At 36.7% G+C, this 20,367-nt stretch overlaps 3 protein-coding genes across 10 annotated transcripts; 2 read left to right on the top strand and 1 right to left on the bottom strand.

Moving 5' to 3' along the window:
• The first annotated feature begins 356 nt into the window (after positions 1 to 356).
• On the top strand, positions 357 to 4,202 carry LOC105202716 (sialin). The gene is made up of 7 exons (XM_011171366.3): positions 357 to 991; positions 1,799 to 2,022; positions 2,585 to 2,821; positions 2,913 to 3,000; positions 3,072 to 3,292; positions 3,374 to 3,904; positions 3,986 to 4,202. The coding sequence occupies exons 1-7, from the start codon at positions 922 to 924 to the stop codon at positions 4,106 to 4,108; spliced, it is 1,494 nt and encodes a 497-aa protein (XP_011169668.1). The 5' UTR covers positions 357 to 921; the 3' UTR covers positions 4,109 to 4,202.
• Positions 4,203 to 4,993: 791 nt separating this feature from the next.
• LOC105203182 lies at positions 4,994 to 9,934 on the bottom strand. Its single transcript, XM_026136193.2, has 10 exons — positions 9,833 to 9,934; positions 9,524 to 9,745; positions 8,939 to 9,432; positions 8,308 to 8,482; positions 7,848 to 8,183; positions 7,561 to 7,766; positions 7,231 to 7,480; positions 6,910 to 7,149; positions 6,465 to 6,716; positions 4,994 to 6,393 (listed from the first exon to the last, which is right to left on the bottom strand). Exons 1-10 carry the CDS (start codon positions 9,932 to 9,934, stop codon positions 6,169 to 6,171), a joined length of 2,502 nt encoding a protein of 833 aa, XP_025991978.2. The 3' UTR covers positions 4,994 to 6,168.
• Positions 9,935 to 11,357: 1,423 nt separating this feature from the next.
• On the top strand, positions 11,358 to 20,365 carry LOC105202715 (ras-related protein Rab-5C). 8 transcript variants are annotated; one of them, XM_026136195.2, is made up of 7 exons: positions 11,358 to 11,478; positions 12,263 to 12,514; positions 14,838 to 15,006; positions 15,115 to 15,266; positions 15,381 to 15,597; positions 15,962 to 16,086; positions 18,227 to 18,895. In XM_026136195.2, exons 3-6 carry the CDS (start codon positions 14,844 to 14,846, stop codon positions 16,072 to 16,074), a joined length of 645 nt encoding a protein of 214 aa, XP_025991980.1. In that variant the 5' UTR covers positions 11,358 to 11,478; positions 12,263 to 12,514; positions 14,838 to 14,843; the 3' UTR covers positions 16,075 to 16,086; positions 18,227 to 18,895. The 8 variants fall into 8 exon arrangements, 7 of the variants coding, with proteins under 7 accessions (XP_025991980.1, XP_011169665.1, XP_011169664.1 ...); XR_005575980.1 differs by lacking the exon at positions 11,358 to 11,478 and having other exon boundaries at positions 11,485 to 12,514; positions 15,962 to 18,015; XM_011171363.3 differs by lacking the exons at positions 11,358 to 11,478; positions 12,263 to 12,514 and adding an exon at positions 11,485 to 11,699.
• Positions 20,366 to 20,367: the final 2 nt, after the last annotated feature.

Genomic DNA, 20,367 nt, shown 5'->3' with positions numbered 1-20,367 from the left:
CAAATATTTAAGTAATACCTTATAAAAATCTTGATTTTTTTATTATACAAATACTTCATAAGCAAGTATGCATACTTATATTTAATAACATCATTGTATATTGCTTTAAAATTGTAATTCTTTTTGATCACTTATTATCTCTGTCGATAATCAAACTTGGATGTTAACATCAAAACTGCAATTTTTAATAAAAATCGAGAATTTTCGGGTTACAAATACATAAGCATATCTATGAAACTTCAAGATAACAATAAATTATAAAATTAGTACTGTATTGTTCAGTTTACCATTAAAAATTTAACAGTCACACAAACTCCCGTAAGATTAGCGGTCTTTAATAGTCTCTCGTCGGTAGTATTGATAATAGTTGCATTTGTGAAAAACGAATACATACGCAAAAGTCCGCTCAAAATAGAAAAAGAAAACGGCAGAATCGGTAGAATGAAGCCGCTACCAATCACAGACGTTCCGCAGTTTTGCAATTTCCGCCATTCCGCATGTGAGCGCACCTCTACGTAAGTACGCGGGGTCTATGTAAATCATATTCTATGCCGAAGCCAGTCATATATGTTCTGTGATTGGCTACTGGCCACACTCGTCTGCTACTCTACTCCTACTGCTAACTGCACTCGCGCGCTGCCTGTCACGCATGTGCAGTTTCCCCCGTTTTCCCACCATCACGAATGTATATTGTACTCCGCACAAACTGTGACAGCTCACAGCCTGTCACTCGCCAGATCCCGAGCTCCGGTCGTAACGCGGTCGTAACGCGGCCGTAACGCGGCCGTAACGACCTGTTACCGCGTGGACGCGCTGGTGGGAGCGGAACAGAAGCGCGATTTTTTTTATGCCTGGTGCAGCAGTGAGTCATCGTGAAAGTGTGGGATCGCTGTAGAGCGGAACGATCCGAGATACAGCGTCATGGAAGTCCTGGATCCGAGCGTCTCCAGGGACGATCAGCCACTATGCGTCAATGATTCTTTGGAGCGAGGTAATCGTCCGTGTTCTACTGTCCAACGCGATTATGTTGTTACGCGTTGCTACATCCGCTCGCGTAATTGCGCGTTGTTCTCTCCCGCGCCCCCCCCCTCCCCCACGCGCGCGCGCACGCACGCACGGGTAACAATCGGTTCCGCGCGTCGCATTGTTTGGAAACAAAGGGACAATAACGTCAGCAATATGCGCGACGACGATAACGCGGCGCAGATGTTCTCGAATATCGGAAGTGGAAATGATCTGTCTTATCTTATAGCGTTGATCTCACGTACCCTTTCACCTTCCCGCCTCCTCCTTCTCCTCCTCTCCATAGGAGAGACGTCAACGCGAAGACGTCAGATTTATTTTACGCCAGCTGTGTTACGTCTGCGTTTTTTTTTGTTTTTTTTTTCCTTACTGTTCAGAAGAAACAGGGAAATGAATATTTAATTATTGTTTTAGAAATATTAGCACTATTGTAGAGTTGTAATGCACATCTGTTAAAATTTTGGGCAGATCTGTTTAACAGATTCCAATTAATATCTTCTTAAATCAGACGCGATATTCGTAATCGAATTTTATTTCAAAACTGTTTTTGATTGATGACATCTTAAGATAGTACTCGATGACAATCTTGAAAATGAAAGTAGACTATAAATACTGGCCTTAATCTTGTGTCTTTAGCATAGATTAACGTTTTTAGAACAGCTAAGAGCCAAATTACATAATTCAAGATTTGCCATTTTCTTTTAAGATTGTTTATAAGTAATTCATTCCAGTTTCTCATTTGAAATTATATGCTCATAACGTAATGTTCTTTCAGTTAACAAGTTGCAGATTCCTGCAGATACTAAATCATGTGTAAAAGCGCGTCATACCCTTGGTTTCCTTGGTTTTCTTGGCTTTGCCCTTGTGTATGCTATGAGGGTCAATTTATCCGTAGCTATTGTCTCCATGGTTAATCAGACGGCGATACCGCATATCGAAGAGAATGACACTAGTGACGTTTGTCCTAACACCAAGCCAATAAACGGGACTTTCATACCGGTAATTCTATCATTGTTTTTTTAACTAATTATTTGAATCTTATATCATATTACTATCAAGTTCTTTGTATTATTCTCGCTATTACGTCATTTAGATATTAGTTATCGAGTCGTATTAGTCATTCAAACTTATCATGCTGAAATATATAAGTGTGACACATACACTGCTGTTTCATCTTTGTATTAATGTATGATATGATCCTATCCCTCTCATTAGTATTGCAATCTTATTTGTCACAGAAAATCTAAAGGATAATTTGGAATAGTATACAAATTAAATAACAAGATATTTACACCTGTTGATAACTCTGTTGTCTCTTAATTTATATATAAATAATATTTCATTAAACATCAATGTCATCGTCAAATATATCAATTAATAAAAAAAATTATTTTCATTAATAGAGAAATATGTCTAAATTTCTCTATTATTTTAATTTGCATTTTAAAATATTGCATGTAATTCTTTAATTAAATTTTTTCTTGACCGAAATTCTCATATTTTAAAATAGTGTACTTTTTATATTTTACATTATCTCAAAATTAATTAAATATTATTCCAGAGCGCGGGAGAATTCGCTTGGAGTGAAAAGACTCAAGGTATTATATTAGGTGCGTTCTTTCTTGGCTATGTGACTACAAATGTCCCAGGTGGTAGGATGGCTGAAAAAATGGGCGGCAAGTTAATTTATGGTCTGGGAGTGTTTCTGACCGCCGTTCTGACCGTGATAAGCCCTTTCGCCGCGTATTGGGGTTTGGTACCGTTTCTCGTTGTACGAGTCGCGGAAGGATTTACCGAGGTAAATGTCCTGCTTTCCTGCATAGTACATGGAAATTATTAATATTTATGGAAATACATTATTATTAATATTTTTTTCGTGACACGGATAGGGGGTAACGTTTCCCGCGATGCACAGTATGCTGGCACACTGGGTGCCTCCGTTAGAAAGAAGCAAATTTGCTGCTATAGTATACGCAGGTAATTGGTTTATCTTTACTTTTTGATAGATAAAAAAAAATGCTCGAGATTACTTACGATATTTTCTTCAGGCGCGAATTTCGGCACTGTCGTCTCGTTACCGGTGAGTGGCTGGCTATGTTCCTTAGAATTGTGGGGCGGCTGGCCCCTTGCATTTTATCTGTTTGGCGGTCTTGGTCTCGTGTGGTACGTGTTCTGGTTGATATTCATCTACGATACTCCTTCGCAACATGCAAGAATCGATCCTTCCGAGAAGGCGTATATCGAAGCTAGCGTCGAGAAAAAGGATGAGGTCAGTATTATTTTTAACACGTAGATATTTCTACAAAATTATTGGATTGACTTAATGACAGAGTGATTTTAAATAATATAGAATGATGACCCGGGCGTACCTTGGATGTCCGTCTTCACCTCTCTACCTATATGGGCCATCGCTATTACGCAGTGCGGTCAGTCTTGGGCCTTCTACACTCTCCTGACCGAGCTGCCGACGTATATGGATAAAATTTTGCATCTCAATGTACAACAAAATGCGTTCCTTTCGGCGTTACCTTACCTAAGCGCTTGGCTAGTGGGTCTTTGTATCTCGAGCTTCGCAGACGCGCTCCTCGCTCGTCGTTTGATCTCACCTCTGGCTTCTTTTAAACTATGGAACACTGTAGCCTCTTTAGGGCCCAGTCTCAGTTTTGTCGGTGCTATCTGGGCTGGATGCGATCGTATGACGGTGATGCTGATGCTTGCCGGATTCGGTTCTCTTCAGGGCGCCGTATATGCCGGAAATCAGATGAATCACATCGCATTGGCACCACGTTACGCGGGCACTTTATACGGATTGACGAATGCTGCGGCGAACGCTTGTGGTTTCTTGGCACCGTATGTTATTGGCAGTATAGTGGAGGGACACGTTAGTATATTCGTCGCATTCCTGCATTCTGGATTCGTACGCAGATATTGTTATATGTTGTTTTCTTTTCTTGCATTACAGGAAACTCTCGCACGATGGCACATAGTTTTCTGGATGGCAGCGGGAATAAATATGGCTACTAATTGCTTCTACTTGATGTTTGCGTCCGCCACTGAACAACCATGGAGCAAAGGCGGTAGTTGATGACAATGTCGCATTAGAAATGCGATATTAAACGTGGAAAATAATATACTTTTCAATCATGTTGCACATAGCACATTTTAATTTGGCTAGCTAGTTTTATTATAATTCAATAATTGATTACTTCATTATTAATCATTATTTTGGAAAATAATTTGTTAAAAATTTGTTTTTTTTCTTGCTTTTTAAAAGTTCTAGTTGCATTGTATTTATCGTTGAGCGATACATGCAATGACAAATGAATCAAATTTCGGTATTATCAATTTTATTGCTGACATGTGATACATAAAGGGGACAGATGTCACAGACTGGCTTTTACGTCAGATAGTTGGGATTGATTAACATATTTTTCACCTCCCCATTTTGCTTCACCATTTTATTGATCCAGCTATATCTTGTCTGGATACATAAAAAGGTCTGCAATCCCATAAAGAAATTGAGTAAGTAAAAACGCAAGTATATTGACATTATATACAGAGTGTTCTCAGTGGTACAAACCGAAAAGATGATTGTAAATCAAGAATGTATAGAATATAGAGTAAAATGTCGAGAATAGAGTAAAATGTTTGCAGGATTTTGTTTTCAAAGAAATAATCTCAAAGACAGGACAATTAATAATATTCTTGTACTTTTTTCCATGAATAATTTGAAACATCATATAAATTTATCTTAACTATAGTTATCAATACATAAATAAAAAAAACATTCCATTTTTTAATAAAAACGATAATAACAATTACTTTAAAAATCATATGAAAAATATTGATATTACTTTTATTTCTTCATTAGAATGTTTTTTTTATGCAAGTGTGATAACTACTTTCGAGATAATTTGATAATTTTTATAATACAAGATTTGCAGAAATTATTCAAAAAAAAGTATATAGATATTTATGTTCAAAATTTAAAAATTTTAATATTAACTTTAAAAAAAAAGATGAAAATATTCTATTCTGCATCTTCGATTTATTTTTACGTATAGAGTTTTTTTGTACTAGTTAAAAACACTTTGTTTATGTAGCATTTAATTTTACAGATACACACACACACACACACACACACACACACACACACACCTCTTTTTTTATTATATTTGATAAGAATGATGTATATGGATGATAAACTGGAGAAAAAAGCAATTGAAATTATTAGCAATGGTATTAAAAATGCTATATAAATATTTTGTATTTATAATTTAAAACGATATTTGTTATTGTCTCTAAATATTCTAATACTTATAATAATTTATGGCTTTAAAAACAAAGGTATTTATTTTATAATGCCAAAGGGAATAGTAAGATAAATGGCTTCTCTATGATGTAAGTGAAATTATAACAGTATTAATACATATATCATTGACGTTATACATTTCTGATGTAGTAAAGTACGTAAAAATGAGGCAAAGAAATGATTTTGTCATTCCAAACAGCAGGATACGTGTATAATTATTCATAGAAATTTTGTTTCAAATATTTCGATATAAAATAAGTAGAAATCGTTAGTTATTGTACCTAGCATGACAGAAAAGTAACCATATGGAATATGCATGCATATACTATGCATATATATCTTCAATGTATTCAACAATATGTTTAACAGTACGAAAATTTGCGTAACGATATGCAAAGATATATACTCACATTTTAATGTACGATAAAAATGTGAGCTTTATCCTACGCGCAAATTATACACAAAGTTTTATGGAAATGTAATGATAATGTTGAATAAGCAATGAACAATCGTACAATAACAATAATTGATTATTTATACAATTTTTTGATCACGTTTCTACCACATATTCCTTCAATAAATTTTTTTATGTTAAAATATTGTGCCGTTTTTGTAGTTAAATTTCCCAAAGTAAAAAATATTAATATAAAATATTACAAATATGTTTTGTTTATGTGGCAAATAATTAAAACATGATTGAATATATAAAATTGATACATGTACTCACATGAAAATGTTAGGTATACAAATTATATTGATCTATTTATGTGTATATTTTTATTCATGTGTGTATCATGTCCATATTTATTAATAATTCTAAAATGAAAAAATTGCTAACTTGAATTGTCGTCTTTGTTTTTAGCAGTAAGCTCAAAGATCATATCCCGCATGCGGCTCAACTCTTTCAATTCTCCTTTCATTCTTTCAATATTTTTCTCTTTCTCTGATATGGTTTGCTCATACGTATGTAGCATATGCGCCAGTTGTTGAATTTCTTGCTTAAGCGCAGATATATCGCTTTGATTTGCTTCTATCTCTGCATTCTTTTTTTCTAAAATCTACAACACATAAAATAAAATAAAATCTGCTTAAAATATTTTTTGGGGACCAAATATAAGAATTACTGTACCTGTTCTTTTTTACTAAGAGAATCTTTCATTTTTTGCAAAAGTTTACTTAATTCGTGATTTTTATTGCCCATATCTGTAGCTTTGGCTTCAGCGGTTAAACGTTCGTTATCTAATTCCTTGACTTTTTTACTCAATACATCAATTTTATTGTTACTAGTTTCCAATTCTTTCGTACATTGTGTTAATTTTTCACTTAAATCTTCCAAATTTATTGACTTTTCTTTTACAATTTTTTTCAAGGATTCAATTTCCTAAAAGCACAACAAAAAATGCAATAGTCTCACTATTGTAAAAACATTGTCAAATATGTGTGTGTGTGTGTGTGTGTGCGTGCGTGCGTGCGTGCGTGCGTGCGTGCGTGCGTGCGTGCGTGCGCGCGCGCGCGTGTGTGCGTGTGCGTGCATGCGTGTGTGTGTATCTTACAGATGTGAAATAAACACTAACTTGTTTTTTTATAAGAAGCGCTTTTTTGGATTGATCTTCCATCTCGCTAAGCTTTCTCGTTAATATAGATTTTTCAGCTTTTGTTCCTTCTAAACACTGCTGGGTGTCAAATAATAACTGATGTAATCTACTAGACTCAGCTACCACTTGCGCTAATCTGTGTTGAAGACTGGTAGCATGATTATTCGCTGCCTCTATACTTGATTGCATCGCTCTTTCAGAATGTCTCATTGTTGCTAACTTAAAAAAAATTAAAGTTATAAAATATAAATAAATATATCGTATCAAGTCGCACTATAAATGTATGTATAAATTTTGTACCTTATATTCGTATAATTCCATCACCGCAGATGTTGGAATATCACTTATTTGATTCGATTCGAAAGCTGACTTGAGCTTAGCCAAAAATGTATCGAGACGTTCTTCCTGTGCGATGGAAAATAATGGCGCCAGTTCGTTCCCAGTATAATTCAGGGACGCTTTATTCGAGACTTCCAATATGTTACTGTTGGTACTCTGAACCAGTATTAATGGTTCTAATTCTTTCATACAAAGTGCCACTGCGGAAACACTTGTCAAACAAAAATTCCGTATGTACAACTGTTACACGTTATATTGAAATGAACGTCTTATCGCATTTAAAGTGCTTACCATTCTTGTGGAAATCCAATCGATGATGTAAGTTGCAAAACTTTCTGCTTAACTTCCCCATCACCAGTGAACAATGCTAGCGCTATTATCATCTGTACTTGTTTCCTACTGAGCAATTCGGAGTACAGTGTTAACCAGTTGGAATGATTCGCTGCCAAGTCTGCCGTCAAAGCTAAGGCGTGAACATAAAGATTGGTAGAAGTATTCTGTACAAATGGGAACATGTATTTAGTATAATTACTAAATATAACACGTGCTGTATATTCTATATTAAATTCTGTATTAACCTGGATAAAATTGCCGGTCCAATCTCCAGCGGCGGAAAATTCATTGTTTAGCACGTGACTAAACAGTTTGCGCATTGCATGTTCGCTAAACGACTGCATAATCTTCTTTTTCAGTGCAGGGATTTTAATCATTTCTTGAAATAGTTGCATTAATTCGGCCTGCTTCATTTCCATTTCTGCGTTTTGACTTCCAATCTGCCCATTACCTTCTTCCTCTGGATTCGTTATAAGCATAAGAACAGACGTATCTAGCTCCGTTAAAACTTGGACGGAGGTTTTGGTGCGTCGGGAATCGATTATTACGCTTCGTATGAGCGCTAAAGCTTTTGAGCATACCTACGTTTTTTGAAAGAAATTTGGATGAAATTATTAATTTTTCCATTGTACCCATCTTTTCCTTCACGACATTTCGAACTGTCGTGTTAATAAAATTTACGAAACGATAATAGAGATTACGTACTTGTTCCACAGGTACCCATGTCATAGCTGATTTTATACACGCAGGATACAAAGGCGTCAAAGCACTTAATTTTAGCTTCACTAATGATAGTAAAAATTCCATCGTAAGAGCGACACATTCCGGGTCTGCGTTCTCTTCCAAAGTGGCTAGTAAATTTTCTATATCTTTGCTATAACTAGTATAGACAAAATTAAATACTAATAAATTTAATATATGATAAATAATGAATCTAACTTTTACACAATAAAAATATAAACAATCGAAAAGCCCTAATGGTCATAGTTAGATCTTTATGCTGATATTTCTATGTGATTTTATATACATTTTCAAATTTACAAAACTGCGCGCTGAATAAATTTTCCATTAAGGCCTTTTCATTGTTTATACATATATGTGACTTCACATATTAGTCCAAGTGCTCTTATTACTATGATTTCATATGATATATTTATAATATATAATATAAATATGATAATCATGTATATCATATGAAGTTATATATATGATATATAATTTATTATAATATTATAATATAATATTAATCATTTTTAAAACATTTTACTCATTGTTATGTTATCAAACATAACTTTGATGTGATGATCATGATAACAACTTGATTTTATCCACTTACTTTGAATATGTGAGCAATACGTTTCGCGAATGCTCGTTTTGCCCGACGTCGTTGAAAAAATCGACGATATGTCTCAATAATAAAACGTCTTTCTGACTCATCGCTGTCCTAAGGCTGACAAACGTCAGCGACGCAAAGTCCATAATATATTTTTCAGATATGTTCGTATTAGTCGGCTCCAATATAATCAATAATTTACAACATTGCACACTAGTGTTGACATGATCTTGGAGTTTCAACAACGTTCTGATAAATGCCTTAGTATCGACGGTTCGCATCAGTGTGTACACCGCTGGAAGATTTTTATAACACAGATTTACTAGTACACCTAAAGAGAGTGCGATAATTTCTTCTTCATTTGACTGCACCACCCATTGAGTTAATATGGAAATTAAATACGGCAGGTGTGCCTCCTGCCACGATATCTTTATTCCATACGTTAACTCTTGCAACAATTTTAGCACTCGTATCCTTTTTTCAGTTGTCAGATTTGCCTATATACATGCGCCAAAAAAAATTATTTATATTAATTTGATTACATTTTAAAGACATTTTGTGAATGACATTTAAATTCTATTCTAGTACCTCTAATAATCGCGCTAAAATCGGAGCAAATTTATACGTATGGATAAGCGATTGTCTGGTGGGTACGTTTCGGCAGGCGTTTTGCAAAACGTCCACGGCGCTCCAAATCAAAGTGGAGCGCGATCCTAAGGAGTTCATAAGCTCGTACAGGCTCACGTAGAACTCCGCGGCTACGCTGGTCCCAGGATCGAAAATACTCAAGTCCAACGACGCGCTTATTATCTTAGCAGACATAAAGTTACGAGTATATAAATAGGAGTACTTTTTAATAAGTAATTGCAAATGTATCGAGTATGATCTTGTACTTACTCCAAGGTTTCTCTGTATAACGGAAATTACGCTCTCGCTGGGATGCTTGGTGTAGGCCAAGGCCGCTGATATAAACGCTCTCATATGCTGATACTTGTCCATTGTCGTAAAAATATTTTGCAGGAAGGACTCCCGACAGGAGTTTCTCTCACCGGAGACGCCGGAGTGTCACTTATAGCCCGGTGGTTACCTTCCAAAAATTTAACTCCACGGATGTCTCAGACGCGATCACGCGTCAGAACTCGGCGGCGGTGTTCATCCAAAAGGTATTGGGAATCATAGTTGGACGAATATCGCGATTTGTCGCTGACAGCTGTCGCGTGTTTTTAGAAAAGGTAAACAAAAGGCAACGGGTGACGGCCGTGACGGGTGACATGTGATGGAAGCTCAAACGCGGACGCCCATTTTTAAAAACCGACCTGATTCAAATCGACCAATCGCGTTCCTCGTTATCAAGAAGAGCCAATCGGTCAAGTGACTTTTCCACGTCGGACAAAGCGGACATTTGGTCTGTTCTTTTTAATCCTTCAAATTAATCGATAATTATTAATAGCTGATTAATTTGTTGAGTAACAGTTCAGTATGTTAAATAAGAAAAATGTAAAGCGTTCTTTATTTATATATGATCTTTTTCATGTAGACAAAATAAGCAATGTAGTTATAAATTGGGTAATATTATACAATATTATACAGAAAAAAATATAATTCCAGCAAACAAATAAACCAAATTAAAATAAACAAAAAAAATAAAAACTTATTTCAACATTTTTTAATTTGCTTTTTAAATCTATTTAAATCTTAAAATAATTGATATATAATGTGCAATTTTCGATTCATTTGAATTTGTTTGCTGGAATACCAAAATTAATAATTTAGTGACTTTTTAATTAAAATAATTAAAAAATTAGGGTATTGATCAATTTATAATTCTACAGTGTTGGATACTGTTCAATTTCATTGCTTAATTCGATTATTCAAAGTTAATCTACATTGGTGGAAACGAGGATTAATCCACGTTTCTAATCAACCGCAGTGATCGAGTGCGAAATCGCGGCGCGAGATGGCGTGACGACGACGGCGCGCGTAGAGTCCCTAGAAGTAGAGAGTCTGGACATCTCGGGGTTCCACGTGATTGGATACACGTGATTGTGCACCTAAAATGGCAGCACCAATACGGATCCCTATTTAATCCTCTTTAGCCAATGCGATAACAGCATACAACACGTTCGAGTGCACACAACGATAAACTTTCCGTTTGTTTTCTGTTCCTGAACTCTCTAAGGCTGTGTTCCGTTTTTACTGGCAGTACTGAAAATTTATAGTTCATGTCACATATACTATACATTTTCAGTACTGGCAGTTAATATCGGAACACAGCCTAAATAAGTGTACACTTAAAATGAAATAGATAGATGTTTCAAAGTTAGCGAAAGCAAGAAGGAACGTTCCAGTGCAGTCTAGTGCAGGAATAGAAAACAAGCCTATACACACACATAAAGCTCACGTACATACACTGACATAATCATCACCGACATTTTAGGAACAGATGTCCAGACTCTTTACTTCTAGGGACTCTAGGCGCGCGGAAATGCGAGCGCGATACGCCGTCAGAGTTCGCACTGCTTCCTACTTGTTCGTAGTGGTCGGTACGTATACGCTCTCGGTGGAATCGGCGGAGAGAGAAAACCGAGTCGGGTGGGAGCCGAGCACGAGAGGCGTATCCGCGAAGATCTCGCGTTTCGTTTACCGCGAATTCGGGCGAGACGACCACGGCGGGTAAATCGCTTGCGTTCGCGCGAAATCTCGGAAACCCGAAGCGGAACGAACGGCCAAAAGTGACGCAGCACCGTATGCATCGCGCGTGTCGGTAATCTCCTTTTCTCTCTCTCTCTCTCTCTCTCTCTTTTTCTCTCTTCCTCTTTCATTGTCTCTTTCTCTCTCTCTCTCGTTCTTTCTTTCTTCTGTCTCTCCCTCCCTTTCCCATCAGAGTGTCAAAGTTCCGAGACCATTCGTCGACGTATTCCATCGCGGTGGCCGTCGATGTAGGTTACGAGGAGAGAAGAAACGAACGATATTGGGGTGCAGTAGAGTCGTGGAAGTGTGACGCGACCGGGCAGCGATACGCACCTCCCACGGGGGAGAAAAAAAAACGAAACGTCGTGCACACGGCGGTATCGAGTGTGCGAAGGAGCGAGCGAGCGAGCGAGCGAACGAACGAACGAACGAACGAACGAACGGTTGACCGGGCGGGCGGGTGTAGCGGGGGAGAGCGAGAGGATCCAGAGTGCGAGTACGGAGCGGAGGAGAGTGAGTCGGTGATTCGGTGATTCGGTGATTCGCGGACGACACGGACCGCGCGAGAGGAGCGAGCTCCGGTGCGAGCCTCGCGTGCCATCCGAGTGCTGTCATAAATGTGCATGTTCTACATAGATTGCTCGACGATCTATGCACGATCTACGACGGGCCGATCCATCCACGGTGACGAGTGCTGATCGTGCCTGACGCCTTCCGCGGCTCCGGTTCCAGCGAGTCGTCTCGGTCGCGCGGCGTTGCGCCTGGTCGCCGCCGTCGCTGTCACCGCCGCTATCGTCGTCCTGAAGCAGTCCGGAAGCAGCAGTAGCAGCAGCTAGCCCAGCGTGCGCGGCGTACATACCTAACGGCGTGCCTCTCGACTCAAAGCAGGTTAAACATAAACTCTCGAGACTCATGATTTCCACTCTTGGCAGGTGTCCGCTGTCCTGAGAGTATGTGCGCGCGAGCAAGCGAGCGTGTTTATTAGCGAGTGGGACAAGGAACCCTATACCCCCCCCCTCCCTTGAAGAAAGGGAACGGCCGATGGAACGCGCGCGGACGAGGGAGGTGGCAGGAGGATGTTTATACTGGAGGATGATGCACGCTGGCACCGTACATCCGGACGAGGCTGGCGAGGGTGGTGAGGGGAACTGTGCTCCTCCCTTCCTCGCCTCCCTTCCGCGCTTTCCCGGGGGAAACATTATCGCGATATTTTGAATGTTGCTGACGTTTCGACGGGCGGTGACAAGTTACCTCAGGGCAGTGACAATCGTGGCGCATTCGTTCCCATTCCCTTTATTCGTCTCTCTCTTCGTTCTCTCGCTTGCTCGTACGTTCTCTCTCTCTCTCTCTCTCTCTCTCTCTCTCTCTCTCCTCACACGCACACACGGTGCTCTTTTTTCGCTATCTCTCATCGTCCATCTCCGTCTGTCTCCCTTCTATTTGCACGCACACACTCGCGCGGCGCTTGCGCGCGCATATACACGCACACAACAAGTGTATACGCGACATGGCTGTTCCGTCTTTCTCCATTCCTCCTTCGTGCTATGCCGATGCATCGCTTTAACGGTTTCTCGTAATTTTTTGATAACACCTCGACCGCCCAAGGTTATGGAGGTGTCGATGACGTAGACGATCGCATTCCGTGGTAGGTTTGGTTTTCCTTTCGACAACGCGAGGCTCGCCGTGACGGCTGCATAGAGCGCGAGCGAGAGGATCTTCTCGACGACGACGACGGCGGCGGCGGCGGCGGCGGCGGCGGCGGCGGCGGCGGCGGCGGCGGCGGCGGCGGCCAAGTCCTCGCACGAGCGTTGCACGCACTCGGCGCGATCTCGTGATTGCTCCGAGTAAAAATCGGAGTCTGAGTACATCGTCCCCTTGTCTTTTCCTCCTCCTCCTCCTCCTCCTCCTCTTCTTCGCGTATATTCGCTCTCTTTCGCACGAAGCCTCTCCCGCTGCCCCCCCCCTCCCCACCGTAGCAGCGGAAGGAGAGAGACGGAGAGGAAAGAAAAATAATGCCGAGGGACATGTTCGACGACGACGACGTTAGCGCCAAGAGTAATGGGATAATATAATTAACAGTGCCTGATCCTAATGGGTTAAAGAGAACGCCCGCGCCCGTTTTCCCTCCTCCCTTTTCCCTCGACTCTCCTCTTCCCCTCCCAGGTAAGCTTAGCTTACCTTTGACTTTTTATCGCCGCGTGCACCGCGGTAAGTAATCCGTCGAGAGATCGACGGCCCGCGTGTCGCGTTTTATTTAATTAAATTTGAGCGGAGGGGCAGAGGCGGTCGCTCCGTGTCGGACCGCTCATGAAGTGTGATTCATTCCAGACTTGCCTCCACTGTTGATCATTTCCCGTGTGTGCCGGTGACGAGTCGGTGCTCGTCTCCGTCGTCGTCGTCGTCGTCGTCGTCGTCGTCGTCGTCGTCGTCGTTGTCGTTGTCGTCTTGAACGATTCTTTTATTCCGACACTCGCAATTTTTGCACCCCGCAATCATTGTTTTTCTGGACACTCTTATCTTATCTGTTGGTGCATTCGTGTATTTCATAAAAGTATCTCCTCTTAAAATGATCCTCTGCCTCCTCCCGCGCGCTTTTCTTGCATCGTTTCTTAGTTCACTGTCACTCTTTTGATTCTGCATTTAAGAATCTCGTATCTCCCGTTATACTTTTGCGTTGCTTGGCGTTGCTCGCTAGGTATGTAGACTCCACGGGAAATCTAAAAATATTGTAATTAATTCTTGTGTGTGCGCGAAGCAAATTTTTATCTGTTGTGTATAAAAAGTTGCAATATAAATAGACATTTATCAAATTGTGCTTTTTTTTTAGTGTGTAACAATTGAAATCTAAGATATTATTTTTCTTAAATACTTCTGAAAAGAAAACGTAGAGCATTATTGTTGAAATGATACATTAATCTTTCAATGTGTTCATATATTCTTATATACTTTTTCCTGTTTAATTGTTTTTTTCATCTTACCATCTCTCCTACTCATATTTCTATTTTTTATAATACTTAAACATAAAAAAAGTAGACTGACATCAATTGTCATTAATGTGTAATCTACATACGTAAAACTTATCGTGAAAGAATGTTCCTCAATTTGATCTCATGAATGTAGTCTAAGATTAACAATATAGTTAGCAGTATTGTTGTAACAACCAGTGAAATTGTAAGATTGATCAAGACTGATATGTTGATTTTCTTTTCAGGTGATCATGGCGAATCGGGGCACGGCCCAGAGGCCGAACGGATCGACACAAGGAAAAATTTGTCAGTTTAAATTAGTTTTACTTGGTGAATCGGCAGTCGGAAAATCGAGCCTTGTTTTGAGGTTCGTCAAAGGACAGTTCCATGAGTACCAGGAGAGTACAATTGGCGGTAAGAACACTTTTTTGTGAAATTACTCTTTAGTACCTTTTTTTCCTTTTCTTCCTCTTATTTTATAATTGATTGTATCGCCATTATTGCGAATATTATTATTTTTAGCTGCATTTCTAACGCAAACCGTATGTTTGGATGACACAACTGTAAAATTTGAAATCTGGGATACTGCGGGGCAAGAACGTTATCACAGTCTTGCGCCAATGTATTATCGTGGTGCACAGGCAGCCATTGTCGTGTACGATATAACAAACCAGGTGGGTTAGCTCATCGGCGCTTTGCGTGAATGTTTAAATGAGAAGAATGTTTGTGACGAAGCTGGATCAACAAACTACAAAACTAATTGACGTGTATACATATCATTTTACTAGGATACATTCTCACGTGCCCAAACATGGGTAAAGGAATTGCAGCGCCAAGCCAGTCCAAGCATAGTAATAGCATTAGCTGGAAACAAGGCAGATTTGGCAAATAAGAGAGTCGTCGAGTATGATGAAGCTCAAACGTATGCAGATGAAAATGGCCTTCTTTTCATGGAAACATCTGCTAAGACGGCGATGAATGTTAACGACATATTTCTTGCAATTGGTGAGTTTTATATACTTTTTTCCTGTGTCAAAATTGAATTATACATTATCATGAATAACTGCATAAAAATTGAGTAAAAGTAACATTGGTACTCTTAAGTCATATATGTATTATTAGTTGAGTTTTAAACGCTGTTAAAATTTCTCGTTTTATTTGATAATATGAGTATGTAATCAGCAATATTATTCCATCTTGTGTTACGCGTTATCATTAATTAAAATGCATGGTAACCGCAACTTTATATCTGCTGATAATACATTATGTTGAACAGTAGTAAAAAATATTTTTGGAAAGTTTATTTTTAAGTGTCAATTTTAAAAGACATTGATATAGTTTTGCTACAACGAAACAATTATTTTTACAGCTAAAAAGCTTCCTAAAAACGAACAATCGGGAAGCGCAAGTACGAGTGGTCAAGGCCGTCGACTAGTGGAGTCAGATGGGCAAAAGGCAGCAACCGGCAATTGCTGCAAGTGATTATCTAAATCCGTATGTGTCTCACAATATATTCGTATCTATATTTTTACATTATTTGAATATATATACATATATATTATCTTTAAAATTAATTGAATTGATGAGAGACATTATTCCACGGATGAGAGAAACCAGCAAATGTTTGATATACGCCTAATGAATATGTTACGAATCAAACACGCATATTCAGTGTAACAACATATTTTTATAATACTAGAATATATAATGAAGAAAGCGCGATCAAAAAGAAGAACGGGGAAAACGGGAATATATTGATTTGATATTGCATAGAGTAGACACATCTGCACTTTAAAATGCTTTTAGCAGATTTTTGCATTAGCATCGTAATAACGGGATATCAGTAGTCATGCAGTTTTCATAGAGTAATTATATTTCTTGTTATGTTTATGATATTTTTTATAGCGTATAATTTTCTTTCTCTCTGTCGACTTTTACCTTCTTTATTATTTACTGAAACAGTAAATAAAGGACAGGCTGAAATATATAGGCGAAAAAATAAAGAGCTTGGATTGAAAGTAAAATCCAATATATATATATATATATATATATATATATATATATATATATATATATAACCATCAAATTTATAATATGCAGGATACAAATGTAATTGTAATGTTGCTGTATAATATTTAGCTAAACATTGACGGTTTCTTGTAATTAAAGGATGATTTACACAAAAAATGTGTATGTGAAGAAAACGATTCTAAATTTTATGATGTTTCCATATTAATAATGTATCTATTTATACTTATTTTTTGGAGAATTTTTCTTTTAGCAATATATTTGTTCAAACTATTCAATACAAACATTTAATATAATGATTCCATATACTCTTATTAAAATAATTCTTTAGCCAAAATCTTTTATCATTGCATTCAAAGGATATTATATGGTGTCGTTATTATCAATCGTTTAATAACAAACCTTTAATATTCTTTTAATGTATTTCTACTAGATTTAAATAGCATTTATACATTACTGTGTCAGCTTTATTATTAAAGTCAGAGTTTCATCATTTGCATGTAAAAGTTGTAATCTATGTCTAAAAGCATAATATTCTTTTATTAGTTTCCTCTCATTTTATTGTATATTTATTCATAATTATATAATTTAAGTGCACTATTCAAAATTTCGTGAAAAGAGAAGTTATTTAATATAAGGCACTAGATATCCCTTAGGCACATTGTAGCATTCATGTGACACTATATATTTATAGATATTATAAATTTGTAAAGGTTTCCTTTCTTTTTGGAGGACACTAATTTCTGACTGATAAAGGTGCTACAAGAATACATATGCATGATATCTGTATTGTGCAAATTTGTGGAAATGTTTCTTGTAATTTACGATAATGCTCCCCATTTCCTGTGCAATGATTCGTATCATTGGATTGTATATTTGAAATATTATTTTGTAATAATAATAATAATAATAGGTAAAGCTGTTTAAAAAATTGTTATAAAAAAAATTCTCAGGATGCAATCCTTGTCTTTAATCTCTCAATATTGTTGTATCCTAATTATATATTTATTTTTATTTCCGCTTTAATGAGATACGACTATTTAGATATATTCTGTTAAAAATTACACAGGTAGGTTCTATTATTCCTGTATAGAGAAATTTTCAATATTCATCAGGCAAATAAAATGTTTTATAGTAGCTATGGTCTTGTGCATTGTAGATATTCAACAAATGTAATACAGTACATTATGGAATCGTATATTGTGACTTATTCTCCTTATCATTTATGTAAATGTAATGGAAAAGATGATTTTTTATTACGTTCGTAAGCTGTACATTTTGCATTACACTTCAAAATAATTATCAACAATATACACGCTAGTAGAACAATAATTTATTACTGTTTTATTTCTATGGAGGAAATTTGTTTCTCAGAAATGTTCTTGATTAAATTAGGTAAGTTGTAAATTGTTAATTTGAAAAAATTTACACTTTGATGCAATAACACAAATTGTTATCGACACAATTTTGTATAGTTTTGACGTTCTGCAAAACTTAATTAAGCTAAATTGCTGTTGATGTTATTTCCAATTATCTTAATTAAACCTGCATTTATACGTATTTAGAATAATGTTGCAGTAGACGCGCTATCTATTTCTGATTACAGATATGTACTATAATCTACAAAGATAAGTACACCACGAGTGTGCTACGATGAATTTGAGAGGAAGACACACAACAGGGGAAAAATACAGAGTGGGAAGTGAACTGAGTGTGGGATATTTGCAAAACATTTTGCTCGAGTGATTTGACTAAGAGTCTGCGTCTCAATGTAATCGACGATATATCATCTATTTTGAGTATCAGATCTATTAAGAGGTGGTAAAAAAGAAAGCTCCCATTTGTAATTCTAGTAGTGTAATGGGCGGTGTTCGTTATAAATATATAAATATATATAAATACACATTATATATTATAAATCATATAGGTAAATATGATTTATATATGTAATAAGTATATAAATGCTAATGATAATAAATAATAATAATAATTAATAAAAATATAATACACCGTTAATATTACCGTAAATACTGATAAAGTAACAATACATTTAAAATATGCAACATCTAATGAATTTTTGGCACGCGGAGATCTTGTAAGATAGGAGAGGCTATTCCTGCTGCTATTACTATGTATTTCCTTTCTTAGTTTGTAACACGTATAACAATTTCTTGCTCTAAAATATATTGTATATTAATTTTATTGATAACTCATAATGAATTATAAAAGATTAAACAGCAAAAAATAAACTTGTGAATATTACGACGGCTCTTGACAATGTTGCCTATTTATTCGAACCGGAACTCTGTAGAAAACATAGATCTATACAGACAAATTAGACGATTTATTGTTTTTCTTTTAAAGATATTTCTTTTTTGTTAATATGGATTTACTCATATATTCACTCGATACATCATATTAATATACTTCTGTCTTCAGTAGACAATGTAGACATGCTATCAATTATCTATACAGATCATTATGAAATACTGGAATAATGGAATTTGCTGTAGAAATGAATGACGTGTGTGACAGCGAGTCTGATAAAACGAATGTGATAATAGATATAGAGTACAAGTCTATATCCGAGAGCACTACTTCGGATGATGGAATTTTATCTAGGGAAGCAAGTTCTATGCCTGAGTTGGAAAATAATGCAGATGACGTATGTGGACCTTGGAAATTCCACAGTGCACCGCTGTTGCATAGTCAATGCGGTCATCTGTCTTTTAAGTTGATAACAACCGAAGATGTAGCTTATATGAGAAAGCAAGAAGATCGAAAATCAGTTTTGCTATTTCTTGGTAAAACTTTGAATTTTGATTAAATTATTAGGATTGCTAATAATATAACTTGATAAAAATATAATAACAGGCAACAAATTATAGTAGGAAATAGATGCCTCTTATAATTTATTGCATCTGTACTATATTTCCAAATCGTATACATATGCACGCGATAAATATGCACTGCTTTTTCAGATGAAAAGATTTTATCTGACTTACCATATAAAGAGAAAAACAAAGAGATACTTGTAAAACTTTTATGGCAAACTTTCAAATTTTTCAAGTAAAATATTTAACGTTTATCCATATTCTTAATTAAATGGGATATCTTTATTTCATACATGTCGTAATTAATCTTTTTTTATTTCTAATTTACATAACAGCTAACAGCTTAGAGAAACAGTATTTTTTTATATTTCAGGAAGAATCTATTCACTGACGAACAAATTGCGAGAATTATGAAATTGATACTTTTAACTCATAATTTTTATACTGCAAACTATTGGAACACAGCTGAGGAAGCGTACAAATATTTCTTCGAACGCGTTCTCGAATGCACTGTTATGGTAAATAATAGAGTATTTTATTATATTAATATTTTTGATTTTATATTGATATTATTTTCGTATTTCGAGTATATTTATTTTTCGTATTTAAAAATTCTAGGATCCACCAAAATGCGCAGAAATATTTACACCGAATCAAGGTGGAATAATACTTGAATTTTTTCGCAAAGTATATTTAGAAAATATCGTATTATTGCATCTCGTTTGTACGACGCATTACTGTATCGTTATGCGATTGGATGACAGAAATGAATGAATACCCGCACACGTTACACAAAAAACGTTCTATTTTTAAAAAAATGGATTACATTTGGTAATATATTTTATATGCGTGCGTGCGTGCGCGTGCGCGCGCGCGCGCGTGTGTGTGTGTGTGCGTGACACACACACACACA

Source organism: Solenopsis invicta, chromosome 12 (genome assembly GCF_016802725.1).
Source record: "Solenopsis invicta isolate M01_SB chromosome 12, UNIL_Sinv_3.0, whole genome shotgun sequence".
NCBI lineage: Eukaryota > Metazoa > Arthropoda > Insecta > Hymenoptera > Formicidae > Solenopsis > Solenopsis invicta.
Note: the sequence above shows the minus strand (reverse complement) of the source record. Positions and strands in the feature narration are given on the sequence as shown.

What these genes read in the sequence shown, in the direction of transcription:
- LOC105202716 (XM_011171366.3), top strand. Translation starts at nt 922, where the DNA reads ATGGAAGTCCTGGATCCGAGCGTCTCCAGGGACGATCAGCCACTATGC. An exon ending in TCGCGGAAGGATTTACCGAG is followed by an intron (nt 2,822 to 2,912) that starts GTAAATGTCCTG and finishes TGACACGGATAG; the next exon opens with GGGGTAACGTTTCCCGCGAT. An exon ending in GCGTCGAGAAAAAGGATGAG is followed by an intron (nt 3,293 to 3,373) that starts GTCAGTATTATT and finishes TAAATAATATAG; the next exon opens with AATGATGACCCGGGCGTACC.
- LOC105202715 (XM_039455757.1), top strand. Translation starts at nt 19,118, where the DNA reads ATGGAATTTGCTGTAGAAATGAATGACGTGTGTGACAGCGAGTCTGAT. An exon ending in CAAACTTTCAAATTTTTCAA is followed by an intron (nt 19,690 to 19,827) that starts GTAAAATATTTA and finishes TTTATATTTCAG; the next exon opens with GAAGAATCTATTCACTGACG. An exon ending in TTCTCGAATGCACTGTTATG is followed by an intron (nt 19,973 to 20,072) that starts GTAAATAATAGA and finishes TAAAAATTCTAG; the next exon opens with GATCCACCAAAATGCGCAGA.
- LOC105203182 (XM_026136193.2), bottom strand. Translation starts at nt 9,934, where the DNA reads ATGGACAAGTATCAGCATATGAGAGCGTTTATATCAGCGGCCTTGGCC. An exon ending in TTTTAGCGCGATTATTAGAG is followed by an intron (nt 9,433 to 9,523) that starts GTACTAGAATAG and finishes GCATGTATATAG; the next exon opens with GCAAATCTGACAACTGAAAA. An exon ending in CTCTTAGTAAAAAAGAACAG is followed by an intron (nt 6,394 to 6,464) that starts GTACAGTAATTC and finishes TATGTGTTGTAG; the next exon opens with ATTTTAGAAAAAAAGAATGC.